Here is a 15,777-nt window from a genome sequence, read left to right as displayed (position 1 = left end):
TAAAATTCCAGTTAAGGTAACTTAAAACAACTACAAACTTGTAAAACAAAGTTATCCCCATGTTGTTGTCATGTTGGCAATAAAGATGCTCCCCCTGTGACCATTTGCAGGTGCTCTCAAAAGACACCAGAGGCACTCCCAGGACAGACAGAGGGAGCTGTATCTCCAGTTTTCCCCTTTAAAAAGACATCTGTACACAAGCTGTCAAGTTTGAACTTGCAACCATAAAAACAAATTAAAAAACACCCTCTGGCTTGTTTTTCACCATTACAGCCAATCAAATTAAACTTGTAAAAGCAACAGGAAGAATAAGATTTGCCTAAAGATCATGGTACAATGAAGAAAAGTTTAGCTTTTGTAAATATTGCTATGTCATTAAGAAATTTAGACAACTGATGACTTGCTCTGTTTTTTTAGCTTTGATTTCCTATGAACAAATATTTGCCTCTTTTCCTGATTTAATGATGTAATGGCAATACTAAAACACATGGCATGTCATCAGTGAAACATGTCAAGTACAAAAGTATTATCTAGCATTAGTTTGAATAAACTTCTAAGGACAGGTTTTATGCTTCACCAAAAAAAAGAAAAGCCCTTCCCTCTCATTCACCTGAAACAAGCTTAAAGAGGATCCAGAAAGGCAAACACAACTCTAACTACAGAGGAGACAGAGGGAAAACACAGAGATCATATTTAGAAGCATGTATCCCTTGCCACTATTCCATCTTTGTGCATGAGGAGCCATGCTCTGCAGACACTGAGCTCTCCCACTGCTGCTCTTTGTCCCCAAACAGGCAAAACCCAGCAATGAACAGAAAAACTAACAGAATACTGCATATGTGAATTTCTGTTAAAGTTGGAGATCAACCTCATAAAGAAAACTTTTAAAGACTTTTCAACTTTACTGCCTATATCTTTCAAATTCAACATACTTTTCCATTCTATCTTCTACACGGTCTGGGTGAAGGGGAAGGGAAAAAGCTGTTCTACATTCATTTAAATTATTTGCAAGATTCACTTGTAGCAATGAAGTCTTAATTAATCCCCAAAATCCTGCTTTAATTGCAGTATAACTCCAGTGTAAAATGGCCTCTGCATTTAATTATATTTCTGAAAGATTTATAAACTTAATTTCAGATTATTTTAACTCACAGATAAGTTTTAAGCAGGTGCTTTATGAACAAGGAAATGTGTGGATTTAAAGACTGACTTCTATCCTCTTGAAAACCCTGCTGTAAATGGTATTACATCTACTGAAGGGCTCTTTCTTGAGAAGAGCACAAGGAAACCAGGCCTGAGCTCCTTTCTTGCTGTGCTAAAGATGTTAAGTAAGGTGGACAGCAAAAAACTGACTTATGAGTTCATTAGTTCTCTGTTTATTCAAATTTGTCTCATTTTTCACCAGTACTTTTGCACTAAAACCAGTGAGTCACAACTGATTACTTAAAACAACTAAGTTATTTTAAAATTTAAATTAATCAAATCACCAACAATCTGTGTCTTGGGCTTCTTATTGCCACACTCCCACCCCCTGCACATCAAATTCCCTATGCTGCCCTTTCCTGAGGGCACAGCTCTGGTGTTGCACAGCTCTCCAGCTAACACCATGCCTTCGCCTGCACAAAAAGCAATCTCAGAGCAATTAAATGAATCATTAATTACCACAGACACGCTGCTCTAGGAAGCAGAATGCCAAACACCTGATAGAACACTTGCTGCTGGAGGAGGCGCTTGCTGAGGGCGCTCACTGAAGTCAGCATTTTCCCATTTGTGCCCCATTAGGAATCCTTCCCCTCCAGCTTCCATTGCTCAAATACCTCCACTCATCCTCACAGAAACTCACCTTCCAGACTGGGATTTTGTTCAAGTCAAGTGGCAATCATAACTGTAAAAGACACCTGATAAAATACTGAACTGTGAAAGCTAAAAATAAAAAAAACCCAAATAACCCAAACTGAAGAGATATTAATTCCTTCTATTACTTGCATTATGAAACAATGAAACTCATTCTTTTTCTTCAGGAAGCAATAATTGTCAGTAGGCCTTCACTGGCTGTAAATGCAGACAGTTGTGTTTATACTGTTAAATTATGTTTTAAATGTACTGATTTTTTATTTTAAATGTCATAGTCACAGGATAAATGTGCCTACTTTTCAAATAATTATTCTGTGCCAATTTCTTTACCAGGCAGGTACTTCTGATGGCATATCAACTCCTACAATAACTTGGATTAACTAATTAAATCCCATTATCTAGTAAATTCAATAGAAAGCATGTTTGCAATGTATACAAACAGTTTTATAGCTGGGTTTCATCCTTTTAATTTTTTTTTCCCACTCTTTTAAAGTACTAACCTGAAAAGATACACTCTTCAGCAAAGTGCTCTGCATGCATATATTCAATGGCACCAGAGCTGCCACATGATGCTCTCCACAATTATTGCATTTTTCTATATTATAGAATATTGCATATTCTGTATTATAGAATATTGGATATTTCTACCCTTCTTGTTGTGTACAGGACCACATTCTTGTCACATTCCCTGCAAACACAACCTTTTTTTTCTTGATAGATAGATGACCTTGCATTTAGCTGTATGAAAATGTGCATTGCTTAGGTGGGATGGAAGTTTCTAGAAATGATCACCTGTACCTTGACAGCAAGCCTTGGATTCCAGCAAGACATTTTAAAAGAAAATTATATTTAAGGATGCTGTCTCCTCCTTAAATATAATTTTCAACTGTGCCAAAAAACCAGTTAGTTTTAGTAACATGACATTCACACACAACATTAGAGAAATTTAAGGTGTGCTCTGCAGACTTGTGTTCTGCCAGCAGGATCAGTGTCCAATACCCTGCACAGAATTTCATGTGGCTCACTAAGTCACACCATCACAGAGTGGTTTGGGTTGGAAGGGACCTTAAGGATCATCCATTCCCTGTCCCCTGCCATGGCAGGGACACCTTGGTCACTCTGATATTTTCTGGAAAAATCCTCTTTGCCCAGGATTTTTCTCCTGAGAAGCTGAGAGGCCTCAGAAAAGAATGTAAACAATAATTACCTGATTGATTTGGAAGGTGTTCTGGAGGTTGTTTACCAACAGGTGCATCTTTGATTGGTTCCATGTAAATTGTTTTTAATTAATGATCAATCCCAGTCCAGCTGTGTCGAGGCTCTGAGGAGTCACGGGTTTTTTATTATTCATTCTTGTCTGGCCTTCTGATGAATCCTTTTCTCTTTTTCTTTAGTACACTTTTAGTATGCAAATATAATATAATAAATATAATATAATTATAATATAATAAAAGAATATTAATATAATATAATTATAATGTAATATAACATAACATACCACAAACATAACATATATAATATATGCTATAATATGCTATAATATAATATAATATAATATAATATAATATAACATCTCTAATATAATATATGATAATAATAATAATAACAATAACAATAACAATAATAATAATAATAATAATAATAATAATAATAATAATAATAATAATAATAATAATAGTAATAATAATAATAATAATAAATAAATCAGCCTTCTAAGAACTTGGAGTCAGATTCATCTCTCACCTCGTCCTGGGACCCTCACAAACACCACACACCTCCCACTGTTCCAAGCTGCTCAGAGAAACAGACCCTCTAAAGGGGAAAAAATAAAATCAACACATTATGTACTGTCCTGGCTGTGCAACTCCAACCTAAAGGCAAAGAAAAGCCTCTTTTCCTAAATGATGGAGCATTTACACAACCCTGTATGCAGTCGTTCAGTTATCCTAAGAAACTGTGCCTTTGAATTTAGCTGTGAGAAGTGTGGATTTTAAACAGTGTTTTAAGCATAAGGAATTTTAATGTTTTCATATAATTTCTGAGGTATCAATTCTGCTATAATAATTGGATGGTCTTTCCCTGAAGTGTGTCCTGAACAAGGCACAGCATGGCACTACAACTCTTCTGAGCCTATGCTGGAGGCACAATTTTTCAAATCTACAAATGAAATATATTCCAGTATGAAATCTCAGCTAAAAATAGCCTTAGCTATTTATATGTAATGTTTGCACAAAAAAAAAAAAAAATCTGTCTATTTAGGGTACAGTGTGTTGTCTCAAAAATGACAAGAGTAAGCAATATTATTTGAAGTGGAATGTTTTATTTAAGCAGCATGTATAATGAAGCTAGTGGAAAAATATTGAAATTTCAGAAAAGAATGAAATGCCCATCATCATTTAACTGTTATTTCAGGTTTGTGATAGATGTCATGATCTATTGTATTTGGGTGGTGCCCCATGGCAGGAAAGAATGATGAATGTGACTCCATGTTCTTAGAAGGCCAATTTATTATTTTATGATGCTATATTATATTAAAGAAGACTAAACTAAACTATGCTAAAGAATACAGAAAGGCTACAGACAGAAGGCTAAAAAGATAATAATGAAAACTCGTGACTCTTTCCAGAGCCCTGACACAGCTTGGCACTGATTGGCCAAAGAGTCAAAACAATTCACATGAAACCAATGAAACAATCACCTGTGGGTAAACAATCTCCAACACATTCCACATGTGAGCAAAACACAGGAGAAGCAAATGAGATAATTATTGTTTTCCTTTTTCCCTGAGGCTTCTCAGCTTCCCAGGAGAAAATCCTGGGCCAAGGGATTTTTCCAGAAAACATGAATGCCACAATCATCTATACCTAAGAAACACATTATATGACTTACCTTTACTAAGGAATTAAATATCCAGCTATTTCACTATATTGTGTATTAGACAGTGAACCTAAATATCAACTTGTGTCAGTATGACCCAAAAAACCACCAGGAAGTCATCATTTACATCAACACAAAGAGGATGATTGGTCAAAATCAAGTTCAGAATGATCCAGTCAGTTGCTCAGGAGCCAGTGTAGTGGTCATTTAGCTGAGTCAGAAATTGCATTTTTTCATTCTACCAACCAAGTTTCAGACATCACAAATGAAATCCTGGTACCAATTTGATTATTTAAATTAAGACTTTTTCCTGAAGAGATGAGTCAGAGGTCAAAGAAGTTGAAACTTGTACTATTTTCCATTCATTTGTAGCAAATAAAACTAGAAAACCAGTGGCCTCTTAAGATAAAATATAAACCCCAAACTAAATTAAATTCATCGTAACTAAACAAGAAATTATGTTGAATGTTCTACAGCTGAGTATAGCACCCAAACAGAAAGCTAGTGTTAAGAGTGAGCCTTTCCTAAAATAATTTAATACCTACCTCTTAATAAATGATCACCAGCAAAGGAGAATACTTCGTAAGGCCCACAACATTGTTTTTTTGATGGATTAATTATAATTCCATCAGCACCTAAAAGTTTTAGAGGATCTGTGCAAAGGAGTTATGGCTGCAGGAAGAAATTCAGATGATCAAGTACAAATCTGACTGCTTTACTGTAGCATCCAAGTGCCAAAAGTGGATTTTTCATGACCCTTTTTTCACACCCAAGACACATGTATTATTTATCATTAAACAACCAGGTGATCACTCAGACATAAATACTTACTTTAAAAAAGCTAAGAGTCCATTTACAAACTGCTGGACAGAACATGGGACGCTGAAGTCACTTTATTTCAGAATTACCTCTTGTTCCAATGGCATTGATGCAACAAGTTAGCTGGGATACAGAAACAGATATATAAACAATTCTTAGGTTAGTTTAAACTTACTCTAGACTAAACTACACATCTGAATCAGGTGTGTGAAATCCACCCCCATAAAAATATGTCTCAATTAGCTACTGAATTTAGACTCTTAATGCCAGGATTTTGAAATTAATCTAAAGGGAATACTATAAATACATCAAACCTGCAAATTTTATAAACTTGGTGTTTGATGGTCTTTTAAAAAATGATGTCTTTTTTGTATAATTAGTGACACCCACTTATATGCATATAGTTTACATTTTCATGCTCTATACTACTTTCTAAGCAAAGCACAAAGAAGCACAAAGGTAAGAAAGAAAAGTTTTCTCACAGCCTTCCTTTTATTTTTTCAGTTTGACAAATATCAGTTTGACAAATGTCCAGTTAGCATTCTGGAAAACAGAATTTCAGGAAATGATACAATCACATAATCATATATTTTCATTTAGAGTTTAATAGCAGCTCTTAGCTTGGCCGACCTTCCTCTTGGGTTTGTTTGAATATCCTTGGCCTGGGGTGTGAGAACTTTTTTGTGTATAGAAATCCACTTGGAGTTGGATTTTCCACAGGGAGATCCTTGTGTGTCTTCTCCTTTGGAGGCATTTTTCAGAGCCTGTCTGATCTTCTGCTTTGAGCCAAGGTTGTGTTTCTCTGTCATGTCAATGCCATGAAGGAAACGTTTGATGATTCGATCTTCCAGGGAATGAAAGGACAGGGCCACAAGGCGACCTCCAGGCCTCAGGAACTTCTCAGCTGTCTTCAGCCCTATCAGGAGCTCATGGAGCTCATCATTCACAAATATCCTCAGGCCTTGGAAAGTTTTAGTAGCAACATGCACAGGTCTCTGAAGCAAGTCCTTCCGTGCGTAAAGCGCTGATGCTGGAAAAGCACCTGTCACACATTTTAAAACATGCATGTTAATAACTTCTTATTTCTACATCTTGACATCCACTCGTGCAAGATGACTTTAAAGGAAAGCATAGTCAAAACTGAACCTTGAGCAGTGAGCTTCCTTCTTTGTAATACATCTTTATTTTATGTTTTGAATTCATATCTCTGAACATGATGTCTATTAAACTAATATGCTTTGTGGTTGGGTTTTTTCCCTAGAATCTTTTAGAGAAGTTCCTTCTCCAAAAGCATCACCAATTTAAACTAAAAAATAATGGCTGAAATCCAGATAAAGAAAAAAAAAAGATAGGACAGACAAGTCTCACTTTACAGCTCAGTGTAATCAATGTCAGCTTGGAATTTGTGGTTGTGTTACACTTTTAAGGAAAAAAATTAATGTACAATGGACACAATCTTACCTGTGGCTTCCAGATAACTGCATTTCTTCACAGGCTGAAGAATGTCTACCTGGCAATAACTATCTTTCAATGAACTACCTGAAGTTTAAAAGAGGTATTCTTGTTTGGAAATAGCAATTGTTGAACACTACGCCTGTGTTTCTTCAAATGTTCACAAAAACCCCTCGAGAAATTTAGAAAATGCAGCTGACACTGCTTTGTTTTCACGTGCCTACACAGCAGAATGTGTAAAGGTTTGTTAGACCTAAAATCACTAGCTTAAATATTTTTTTATTAGATGCACAAAACTCCCTCTTCTTTTCCTCTAAATTCTTATGAGTCAAGTTTTTGTAGAGACCAAAATTTTGATAGAAATTTTCATATATCAATATTTAATATATTTTAAGCTTGAACTTTCATTATATGGATACAGAACAAAAAGCTAGAGAAGCCAAATTTGATGGATTTTAGAGGAACTAAAGTGCAAGAATCCTGTAAGATCTGTGAAACCCGAGTAAATTTACCATCTATTACCTAAGTGATCACATGAGTCTGGTAAAGATAAATTTAATAAATCATGCTAGCACATAAGTGGACAGTTATTTTTCTAAACAAGAGGCAATAAAATTGGTATGTATGCATTAGAATGCCCCAATTTCATGTCAGTGCTAAGTTACAACATATTGAAGCAAAGAGTTTGAAGTAAACACAGCTCACAATCAAGTAACTGATATTCTACAGAGTGAAGTGAAAGAGGGGAATACTGTACCTCTGAAACTAGTTGTCTAAATTCAAATTTGCATGGGTGATTGAAAAAATTAATAGAGATATCATTATTGAGAGGCTCTCACAGAAGAATTTATTAGTGTAATTCTTGAGAGTTTTAAAGGTAAGATTTTACTTATGTCAGAAAGTGTAAGTGTTCACAAATCATATCACAAACACAAAAGCAATCTCAGTCTTCAGCAAAGACAGAGGAAAATAATGGGATTTTAAAAGTCAGTTGTTATTAACACAGCCATTATCACATATGCTATGTCCCTAAGATATGTTTCTGCATAATTGATTTTCCTACCCACCTTGCTCCTCTGATCTCCAAAGCTAACAGCTCCTGAATTCATTGAAGAGACCCTGTTGTAGCTGTGGCTACTTCCAATCCTTATAGTCTGAATGCTTCAAGACAGAAAGGGGCAACAGGATTGACTTGTCCCAGCCAAGGAGTGCACGTGAATTTGTGGCCTGAAGCTGTCTCACAAAACAATAAATAGATGCAGCCTGCAGGAGTGAGGCTTCTCCATCATTTACCAACTCCAGAAAAAGCTACACTAGCTGGTCAGTGTAATTCCTGTCCCTGAGAACATAACTTGCTGTACTGACCATGAATCACAAACAGAATGTGTGCTCTCATTGATGAGAGGTCACAAAGCTCGTTTTGATGAGAGACCTCAATTAAAAGGAGAGCTAAAAGCCATAGAGCATGAGGAATCCCAAGAAACCCACACCAAGCTCGTGCCTACGGGCAGGCCTCTGTTTCCATGTCTCTTTGCACACCTAAAAATGGGTTCTTTGAAAATGGAGCCCTTGGAACAGCCACTGAGTGCCAGCTGTGTGTGATGAGAACTGTCTGATAGCATAAAGGAAAATCGTGCCAGGCAAAACAAACACAACTTTGTTTAAAGGCCAAGTAACAGCCACCAGCACTGGTGGGATGCTCACAACTATGGAATTAATCAGATTAGAAGAAATTCTTCCCTTTGTGGATAGGGAGACACTGTAACAGGTTGCTCTGTAGATTCCCCATTCCTGCAAATGTCCAAGTCCAGGCTGGACACAGCTTGGAGCTCCTTGGTCTAGAGGAAGGTGTCCCTGTCCATGGCAGGGCAGTTGGAACTGCATGGGCTTTAAGGCCCCTTCCAACCTAAACCATCCTATCCATCTAAATTCAACTTCCAAAGGCTTTGTAAAAATGTAAATGGACATAGTATGCTGATACCTGGGCAGGTTTTCATTGGTCTGCTCATCAGCACTGATATTTTGCAACTGCAGTGCTGAACAGATGAATAAAAGAACAATGACACTGAGGCTATTAGCATGACTATGACACTAACACTTTGGGAGGTTCTTCCACTAATCCTGCCGTGGCTGTTGAGTGCAGTTTCCTCCTACAATAACCTTCTATGACAATTAACTCTGACATTAATTTACCACTATGAATAATTTATCACACACTGAAGAAAAATTAATTAAAGCCCAGATATGTTCTGTAAGTATAACTCAACCTTACATGCCTCAGTTGAATATGCACAAAGAGCACTGCAGCTCCTATAATACAGCACAGAATACTAGTATTCAGGAAATTGGCAAAGAAATGCAGCCACTTTGCAGTTTTATGGAACCAAAACCTCCCAGACTAAAACCAAAATCAAACTGTTTACATGTTCAAAGACTTACTGGTCTACTGTCAAAGACTGGAATTAACTCATAAATGGAATCTCTGGTTATTCCAATCTGGTTATTATTATATATTAAATTTAATTCAGGAAATTGGTAATGTTTATTATTATATAGTAAATGTAATTCAGGAAATTGGTAAAGAAATGCAGCCACTTTGCAGTTTTATGGAACCAAAACCTCCCAGACTAAAACAAAATCAAACTGCTTGCATGTTCAAAGACTTACTGCTCTACTGTCAAAGACTGCAATTAACTCATAAATGTAATCTCTTGTTATTCTGATCTTTTATATATTATAAAATTACATATTAAATAAATTGTACATTAAATGTAATTTCTGTCACACTGGTCTCCAGCTTTTTAGCCAAAGCAATAGATTCTGATCTATGTTCCACAGGTGAAAAATGCCCCTATCACTCTTAATCCTCTAGTTCAGTTAAATCAAAATCTATTTGTGCTTTCTGCTTAGGCGCATCATTTCTCACCCAGGCCCCTCCAGTTACCAAGACACTTAAAGAAAATCCTTCTGGTAACTGGCTGTTCAATGCACAAAAACATTTTAAAAATTAAAAAAAGAATCTGTATGGGAAGCTTGTAAAGTGAATTTCATTCTGAAAAACACCACGTTTTTGGCTAGATGAGTGCTTTGGAATCCCAGTGAGAGAAATATCCATTTTTAGTTTCAGGATGCCCTGATGATGGTTAGCACTTTAAAAAAACAATCTAATAGACTCTCACGTTGAAACATATTGAAATTTGAAAAGCTTGTGAATGGAATTAGCAGTGTGCTGTGCCTGTCAGTAGGAACTATGCAAGTCCCCAGAGTGTGAGGGAGTGGGAGAGTGTAAGAATGAATCCAGAGGCTGCACCTGTTGGCAGGAATTTGTCTGTTGAATTAGCTCTGCATTTAATAAGTTGCTGTGACGCAACCAATGTCCTTTTGTCTGGGCTCCCTCAGCACAGTGCTAATTCTCACCCAGCTGAAATGCAGACAATATTACAAATTCCAAACTGATAATTAAAGCCTGTAAAAGTGAGCCAGTCTGAAAGAAATTGACTTCACCAATTAAAGCTCTCTTTAAACTTTGAAAAATTTTTTAACATGTCATCAACTCCTTTCAAGTTAAGGCCAGATGATCACATGATCTCAAAATTGTCTGTTCATAGATTATGTGCCTTAATAATGCTCAGGAAAAATAAATTTTGGACAAAAATGAATAGAGAAAAAGGTATATTGCCCCCTGAAAAGAAATCAAAATAGACCATTAGTTGTACAGGAAAAGCATATGAAAATTACATCCTAAAAATTTCACCATTTTTAATGAGTTTTCCTGCACATGCAGTCAGAGCTAGTATTTCCAAACAGCTCAATGAAGTACAACAACAGACATGAGGAAGTGCTTCTTAATCAACTTTCCCACATCTATTCACTACTCTTCAGCTAAGAACTACTGATTTTCACAATTTACAGAGCACTCAATGCTGTAAACAGCTCTGTGAAAATTACAAACAGTGAGAAGAGTTCCACTGTGCTGCAGGAAAAGATGCTGTTCCCCAAACTCCTCCTACTGCAGATTCCACAGCTCCTAGAGATCCTATTTAACCAGATCAGAAGCTTTTTGGATAATATTTATAAACACCAGGAGGAAGACAAAATTTTTAATGCTGTTTTGTTTTCTTGGGGTTTTTTTTAAACTACATCCTTCACTTTTATCTCCCAGTGGATTAGGAACTGCAACATGTGTTCTAAGCTTTTAGGGGGTGGTAGGAAAGACCAGAAATCTAGCATTCTATCAAAAGAAATAAAATTTTCCAAGCTCAGGTTAGTCCAAGTCTAGATTCACTGTGATTCTGATGATCAGCTGGACCTTAAGATAAAACTTGGGAGCTCTGGAACATCTGAAGCCACAGTAATCAATAAGAGGAGAGAGAAATACAGGCACTATACAGATTCTCAGATGCTGACACCCAGCTTCATTGGCTACATTGTTTAGCTTGTGTTCTGGTTCCTGTACCAGGCAAAAATGATGACCCTGCTCTGGAAGATAATCAGGCTTGCAGAGAATCTGCAAAATCTGAAACACAAGATTTTTCTCTTCTAATTAATATTTTATTTTTTAAAAGACATAACATTTAACTAATAGGTCACAAATCTTACTCTGGTCAAGTCCTGAATTAGTCAGTGGTTTTTTGGGCTGTGCCATCATGAGGTTTCTGTAGCTGTGGTCTCTAGCACTGTAGCTCTGGCTTATCACAATAACTTCACCAATATAATTCCATGTAAGAATATATGTTAATTACAGATGATAAATGAATCAAAATATTGATTATTTTGAAATAATCAATTCTTTAAAAAAAATATAAAAATTATGAAAAATTTCCTTAAGGTTTTCTCAATCAGCTAAAAAACTGATAGGATCCACCACAGTGTTTCCTTACTGGATAAACCAAATTAAAACTGGAGGAAGTTTTATGCAAACAGGGATCAGTGTAACAGCTCTAAAATTGCTATAATTACATGTGTACTCCCAGAAAAGCACACCAAACATACATATTTATTGTCTTGGATACCTGACTTGTGGATCAAGAAGCTCTGCAAACATAGCAGGGAATTTAAAGGGAGGACAAAAAAAGTCCTTCTCATTGTCAACTGCTGGCTCACATGAAACATGAAGGGATCTCCAATTGCTGCCTTGCATACACCTGCATTTTCACTCCCTTACTTTCAGCTATGGCACCAAATTATTTCAGAATTACTGAGTTGCTTGTGTGTAACAGGTTATCTCTTTAACACAGTGGGACATTTGCTTCCAGCTCAGGGGTAGTACATTGTCTTGTCAACACTATTTCAAAAAGCATGGAATATATTTGACAAAGCTCACAACTGTTATTTCAGGATATTGCTAATGACAACATTAAAAATTTAAAAGCTTATAAAAGCCTCATAGTGCTTTGTCTCTTTTATTTTTTATTTTGTTTTAAGATAGGTTATATTCACTGTATTTACAGCAGGGGCTTACAACAGCAAGCAGTGTCTTCAGGTCCTTTTATCACATCAGCTGAAATTTGAGCCTTGGTTGACTGGGCTAAAGCATCCTGACTTCTACAAATCCAGACTTTCTAATTTCTCCATCGTTAAATTTAAGTGCCTTAGACTTCCAGTTTAAGTAATACAAATTTTTAAGAATACCATAAAATTTTTAATAGTCTTCAGGATACCAATAAAATATTTTACACTGTTCTTTGGCAAATGTTAAATTTGGATTAGAATTTTAAAGGTCTGTATTCAAAGTCAGCAGTTTAGACTTATTTGTGACAAGATGTGGTGATTTTCATCATTTGGGTAAAAAAAAAAATAAAAAACATCCTGATGCTACATATTATGTTAATGAACAGGATTCGCGTGTCTTATGAAAATTTTTACTTGAGAAAACAAACAAAGGTTCTTGATGCAAACACTGCTCCTGCTTAACTGCATTTTCTTTCAGCTGTTTACAGTGAGGAGCAAGGAAGATGAAGTGTTTCAATAGTCTCTTCAGGCTGATCTAGTTGGCATGCCCAAGGTGAAGCAAGCCATGTATTGCTTTGTGCTTACTGATTCTTTAAAAAGACAGAAATGATCTGATTTTACTGGTAATTGGAAACTGCCATGGTACCTCCCCTTAAAATATTAAAATACAGACACTTAAAACTAGGATAGATATGACATATCTGGTATTTGAAAGGATCAATAGCCAGGGATAAAGAATACCCAAGGCTGCTGTCATTCTGTGGTGTATGAAATGATAAATCACTTCATGTTAAATCTATTATTGAACTAATTGTCAAATTAAAATACAAAAAAAAAAAAAAAAGAGAAAAAAAAAAAAAAAAAAAAAGAAGAGATCTGACATCAGAGCAGAAGGGGCAGGATTAGACCCCGCACCACTCCAAGGACAAATAGATCCCTCTGGGACTTGGCAGGGATTAATATTTCCTTCCCTCCTGTGCAGAGTTAACAAGGGTACCTGTAGGGGCCTGAGTAAATATATGTATTGTAAATATATGTATGGCAGTAAAAGATCTCTGTATTGTAGAAGTGACCCTGCCCTGATTCTAGTTATTGTAAATGGGCTGCAGCTGTGATGTGCTTGATGGGGCAGCAGCTGTAGCCCGTGGAGCTAGCTGGGATAAAAGGGGGTGAGGCAGCCAGAGAGGGCTGGAGAGGAGCCCTGACTGAGAAGACAATAAGAATACTGCTGTGAAGATTACAACATCTGGTGACCCCGACGTGATGGAGAACACGCAGCCATAACAGAACACCGAAAGAAGGTATGGGACCCCCTGACATGATAGAAGATAGGACATCTGAGAGCTGTGGCAGCCTGAGAGCTGGGACTCTAGAATATAGTATGGCCTTTGAATCAAGGAGCTGTAACAGCAGAGAGCTGTATGACTATGGCCTTTGAGGAAAAGAGCCTGGGAACATCTAGGGGTTTGTATGTATTCAAGACAGCCGAGAGCTGTGGCAGCCTGAGAGCTGGGACAAAAATGTGTATTGTAATTGTATAATTGTTAAAAGAAAAGGGGGAAATGTAGGGGCCTGAGTAAATATATGTATTGTAAATATATGTATGGCAGTAAAAGATCTCTGTATTGTAGAAGTGACCCTGCCCTGATTCTAGTTATTGTAAATGGGCTGCAGCTGTGATGTGCTTGATGGGGCAGCAGCTGTAGCCCTTGGAGCTAGCTGGGATAAAAGGGGGTGAGGTATTCAGGGAGGGCTGGAGAGGAGCCCTGGCTGAGAAGACAACAACACTGCTGTGAAGATTACAACAGGTACCTGCCACGATGCTGGCCAGCTGCCTGGTGCTGGTGATGGGGTAGATGCTGCGTGCCTGCACGATGGCAGAGGCAATCCTCCTGGCGTGCCGCTCCTCGCCGTACGCCCTCAGCACCGCCGCCAGCGCCCGCCGGTCCAGCGCGTTCACCACGTCTGCGGCCGTGGCCATGCCAGGACACCTGCACACACAGCAGCAATGGGTCCAGTTAGTGCCCTGAGGGCAGCTGCCAGGCACCGGGGTGAGCTTCCATGGAGCCACACACACACACACTGCCTGGGAGGGGTGCACGTTGGAAGGGCCAGCGCTGTGCAAACAGCTCGCGCCTTCTACATCCCCTTCTCTCGCTGGTTGAGGTGGAGTTTGTCCCTTAACTTCAGTTAGAACAGTTTTCATTACCTAGTGTTGTGATAAACCATGCTTGTGCCTTTCAAATCCCTTTTTCTCACTCTTCTAAGTGGAGCTTGTTATTCAACTTCAATTAGAACAGTTTTAACTTCTAAGTTTTATCACAAACCATGCTTGTGTCTTTTACATCCCTTTCTCTTTCTGATCTAAGTTTGTTCCTCAACTTCAATTAGAACAGTTTTCACTTCCAAGTGTTGTCATAAACCATGCTTGTGCCTTTTAAAATCCCCTTTTCTCACTTGTCTGAGTTTGTTCCCTAACTGTTCAGTTAGAACAGTTTTAACTTCCAAGTATTATCATAAACTATGCTTAATAATTTAGAATAAAGAATTAATTGTATGTTTTCTCTGATTAGTAAACCCACAGATGATGTTCATAAAACACCCTGAACTGTTTTATGTAGTCAAGTGACAGAGATATAGATACATAGATTGAAGGCTTACACTGTTTAAATTGTACTGAGTTCTGTAGTTTATATGACTAGCTAATTTCTATTATCTCAGGAGAGTATTTGTATATAGATTCTTATGCCTTTTAGTGAAAAGTAATGTTAAATTAAGAATAAATATATTCCAGTATTGTGCTAGAATAGAAATTATGTGTGACCTTTCTCTTTAGCCAGATTTAGAATATGAACTTGCCTCTTATGGGTTCATTTCAGCCACCTTGCATCATATGTTGTTTTCTAGCCAGAACTGATTTCAAAGATCTTTTATTTCTAATCTCCTGCTATGAAAACAATTGCTAATGAAGATAATTAAGCATTACTTTTCACTAAAAGGCATAAGAATCTATATAGAAGTACTCTCCTTAGATAACAGAAATTACCTAGTCATATAAACAACAGGACTTATTACAATTTAAACAGTGTAAGACTTCAATCTATACCTATGTATTTACATCTCTGTCACTTTGCTACTGAAATAGTTCAGGGTATTTTATGAGCATCATCTGTGGGTTTACTAATCAGAGAAAACATACAAACTACCTAATAAATTCTCTTCTTGGCTTTCAGGCATTTTTTAGTCCCCTGCAGTATCTTACAAAAGATAAAAAAACTTGGAGGCAAGTAGTATCATAGCAACAACCAGAGTGTAAGGCTTTTG

General features: G+C 37.0%; 1 protein-coding gene across 2 annotated transcripts in view; it reads right to left on the bottom strand.

Moving 5' to 3' along the window:
- Positions 1-6,020: 6,020 nt before the first annotated feature.
- METTL15 (methyltransferase 15, mitochondrial 12S rRNA N4-cytidine) overlaps positions 6,021-15,777 on the bottom strand; it is an 84,635-nt gene continuing 74,878 nt past the window's right edge. For both annotated transcript variants that reach the window (XM_059474541.1, XM_059474540.1), the window contains 2 exons: positions 14,266-14,444; positions 6,021-6,592 (listed from right to left, as the gene is read on the bottom strand). In XM_059474541.1, coding sequence (XP_059330524.1) covers positions 6,147-6,592; positions 14,266-14,444 — 625 coding nt within the window. In that variant the 3' untranslated portion in view covers positions 6,021-6,146. The remainder of the gene's footprint in view (positions 6,593-14,265; positions 14,445-15,777) is intronic.

This window comes from Ammospiza nelsoni, chromosome 6 (assembly GCF_027579445.1).
Source record: "Ammospiza nelsoni isolate bAmmNel1 chromosome 6, bAmmNel1.pri, whole genome shotgun sequence".
NCBI classification, from domain to species: domain Eukaryota; kingdom Metazoa; phylum Chordata; class Aves; order Passeriformes; family Passerellidae; genus Ammospiza; species Ammospiza nelsoni.
Note: the sequence above shows the minus strand (reverse complement) of the source record. Positions and strands in the feature narration are given on the sequence as shown.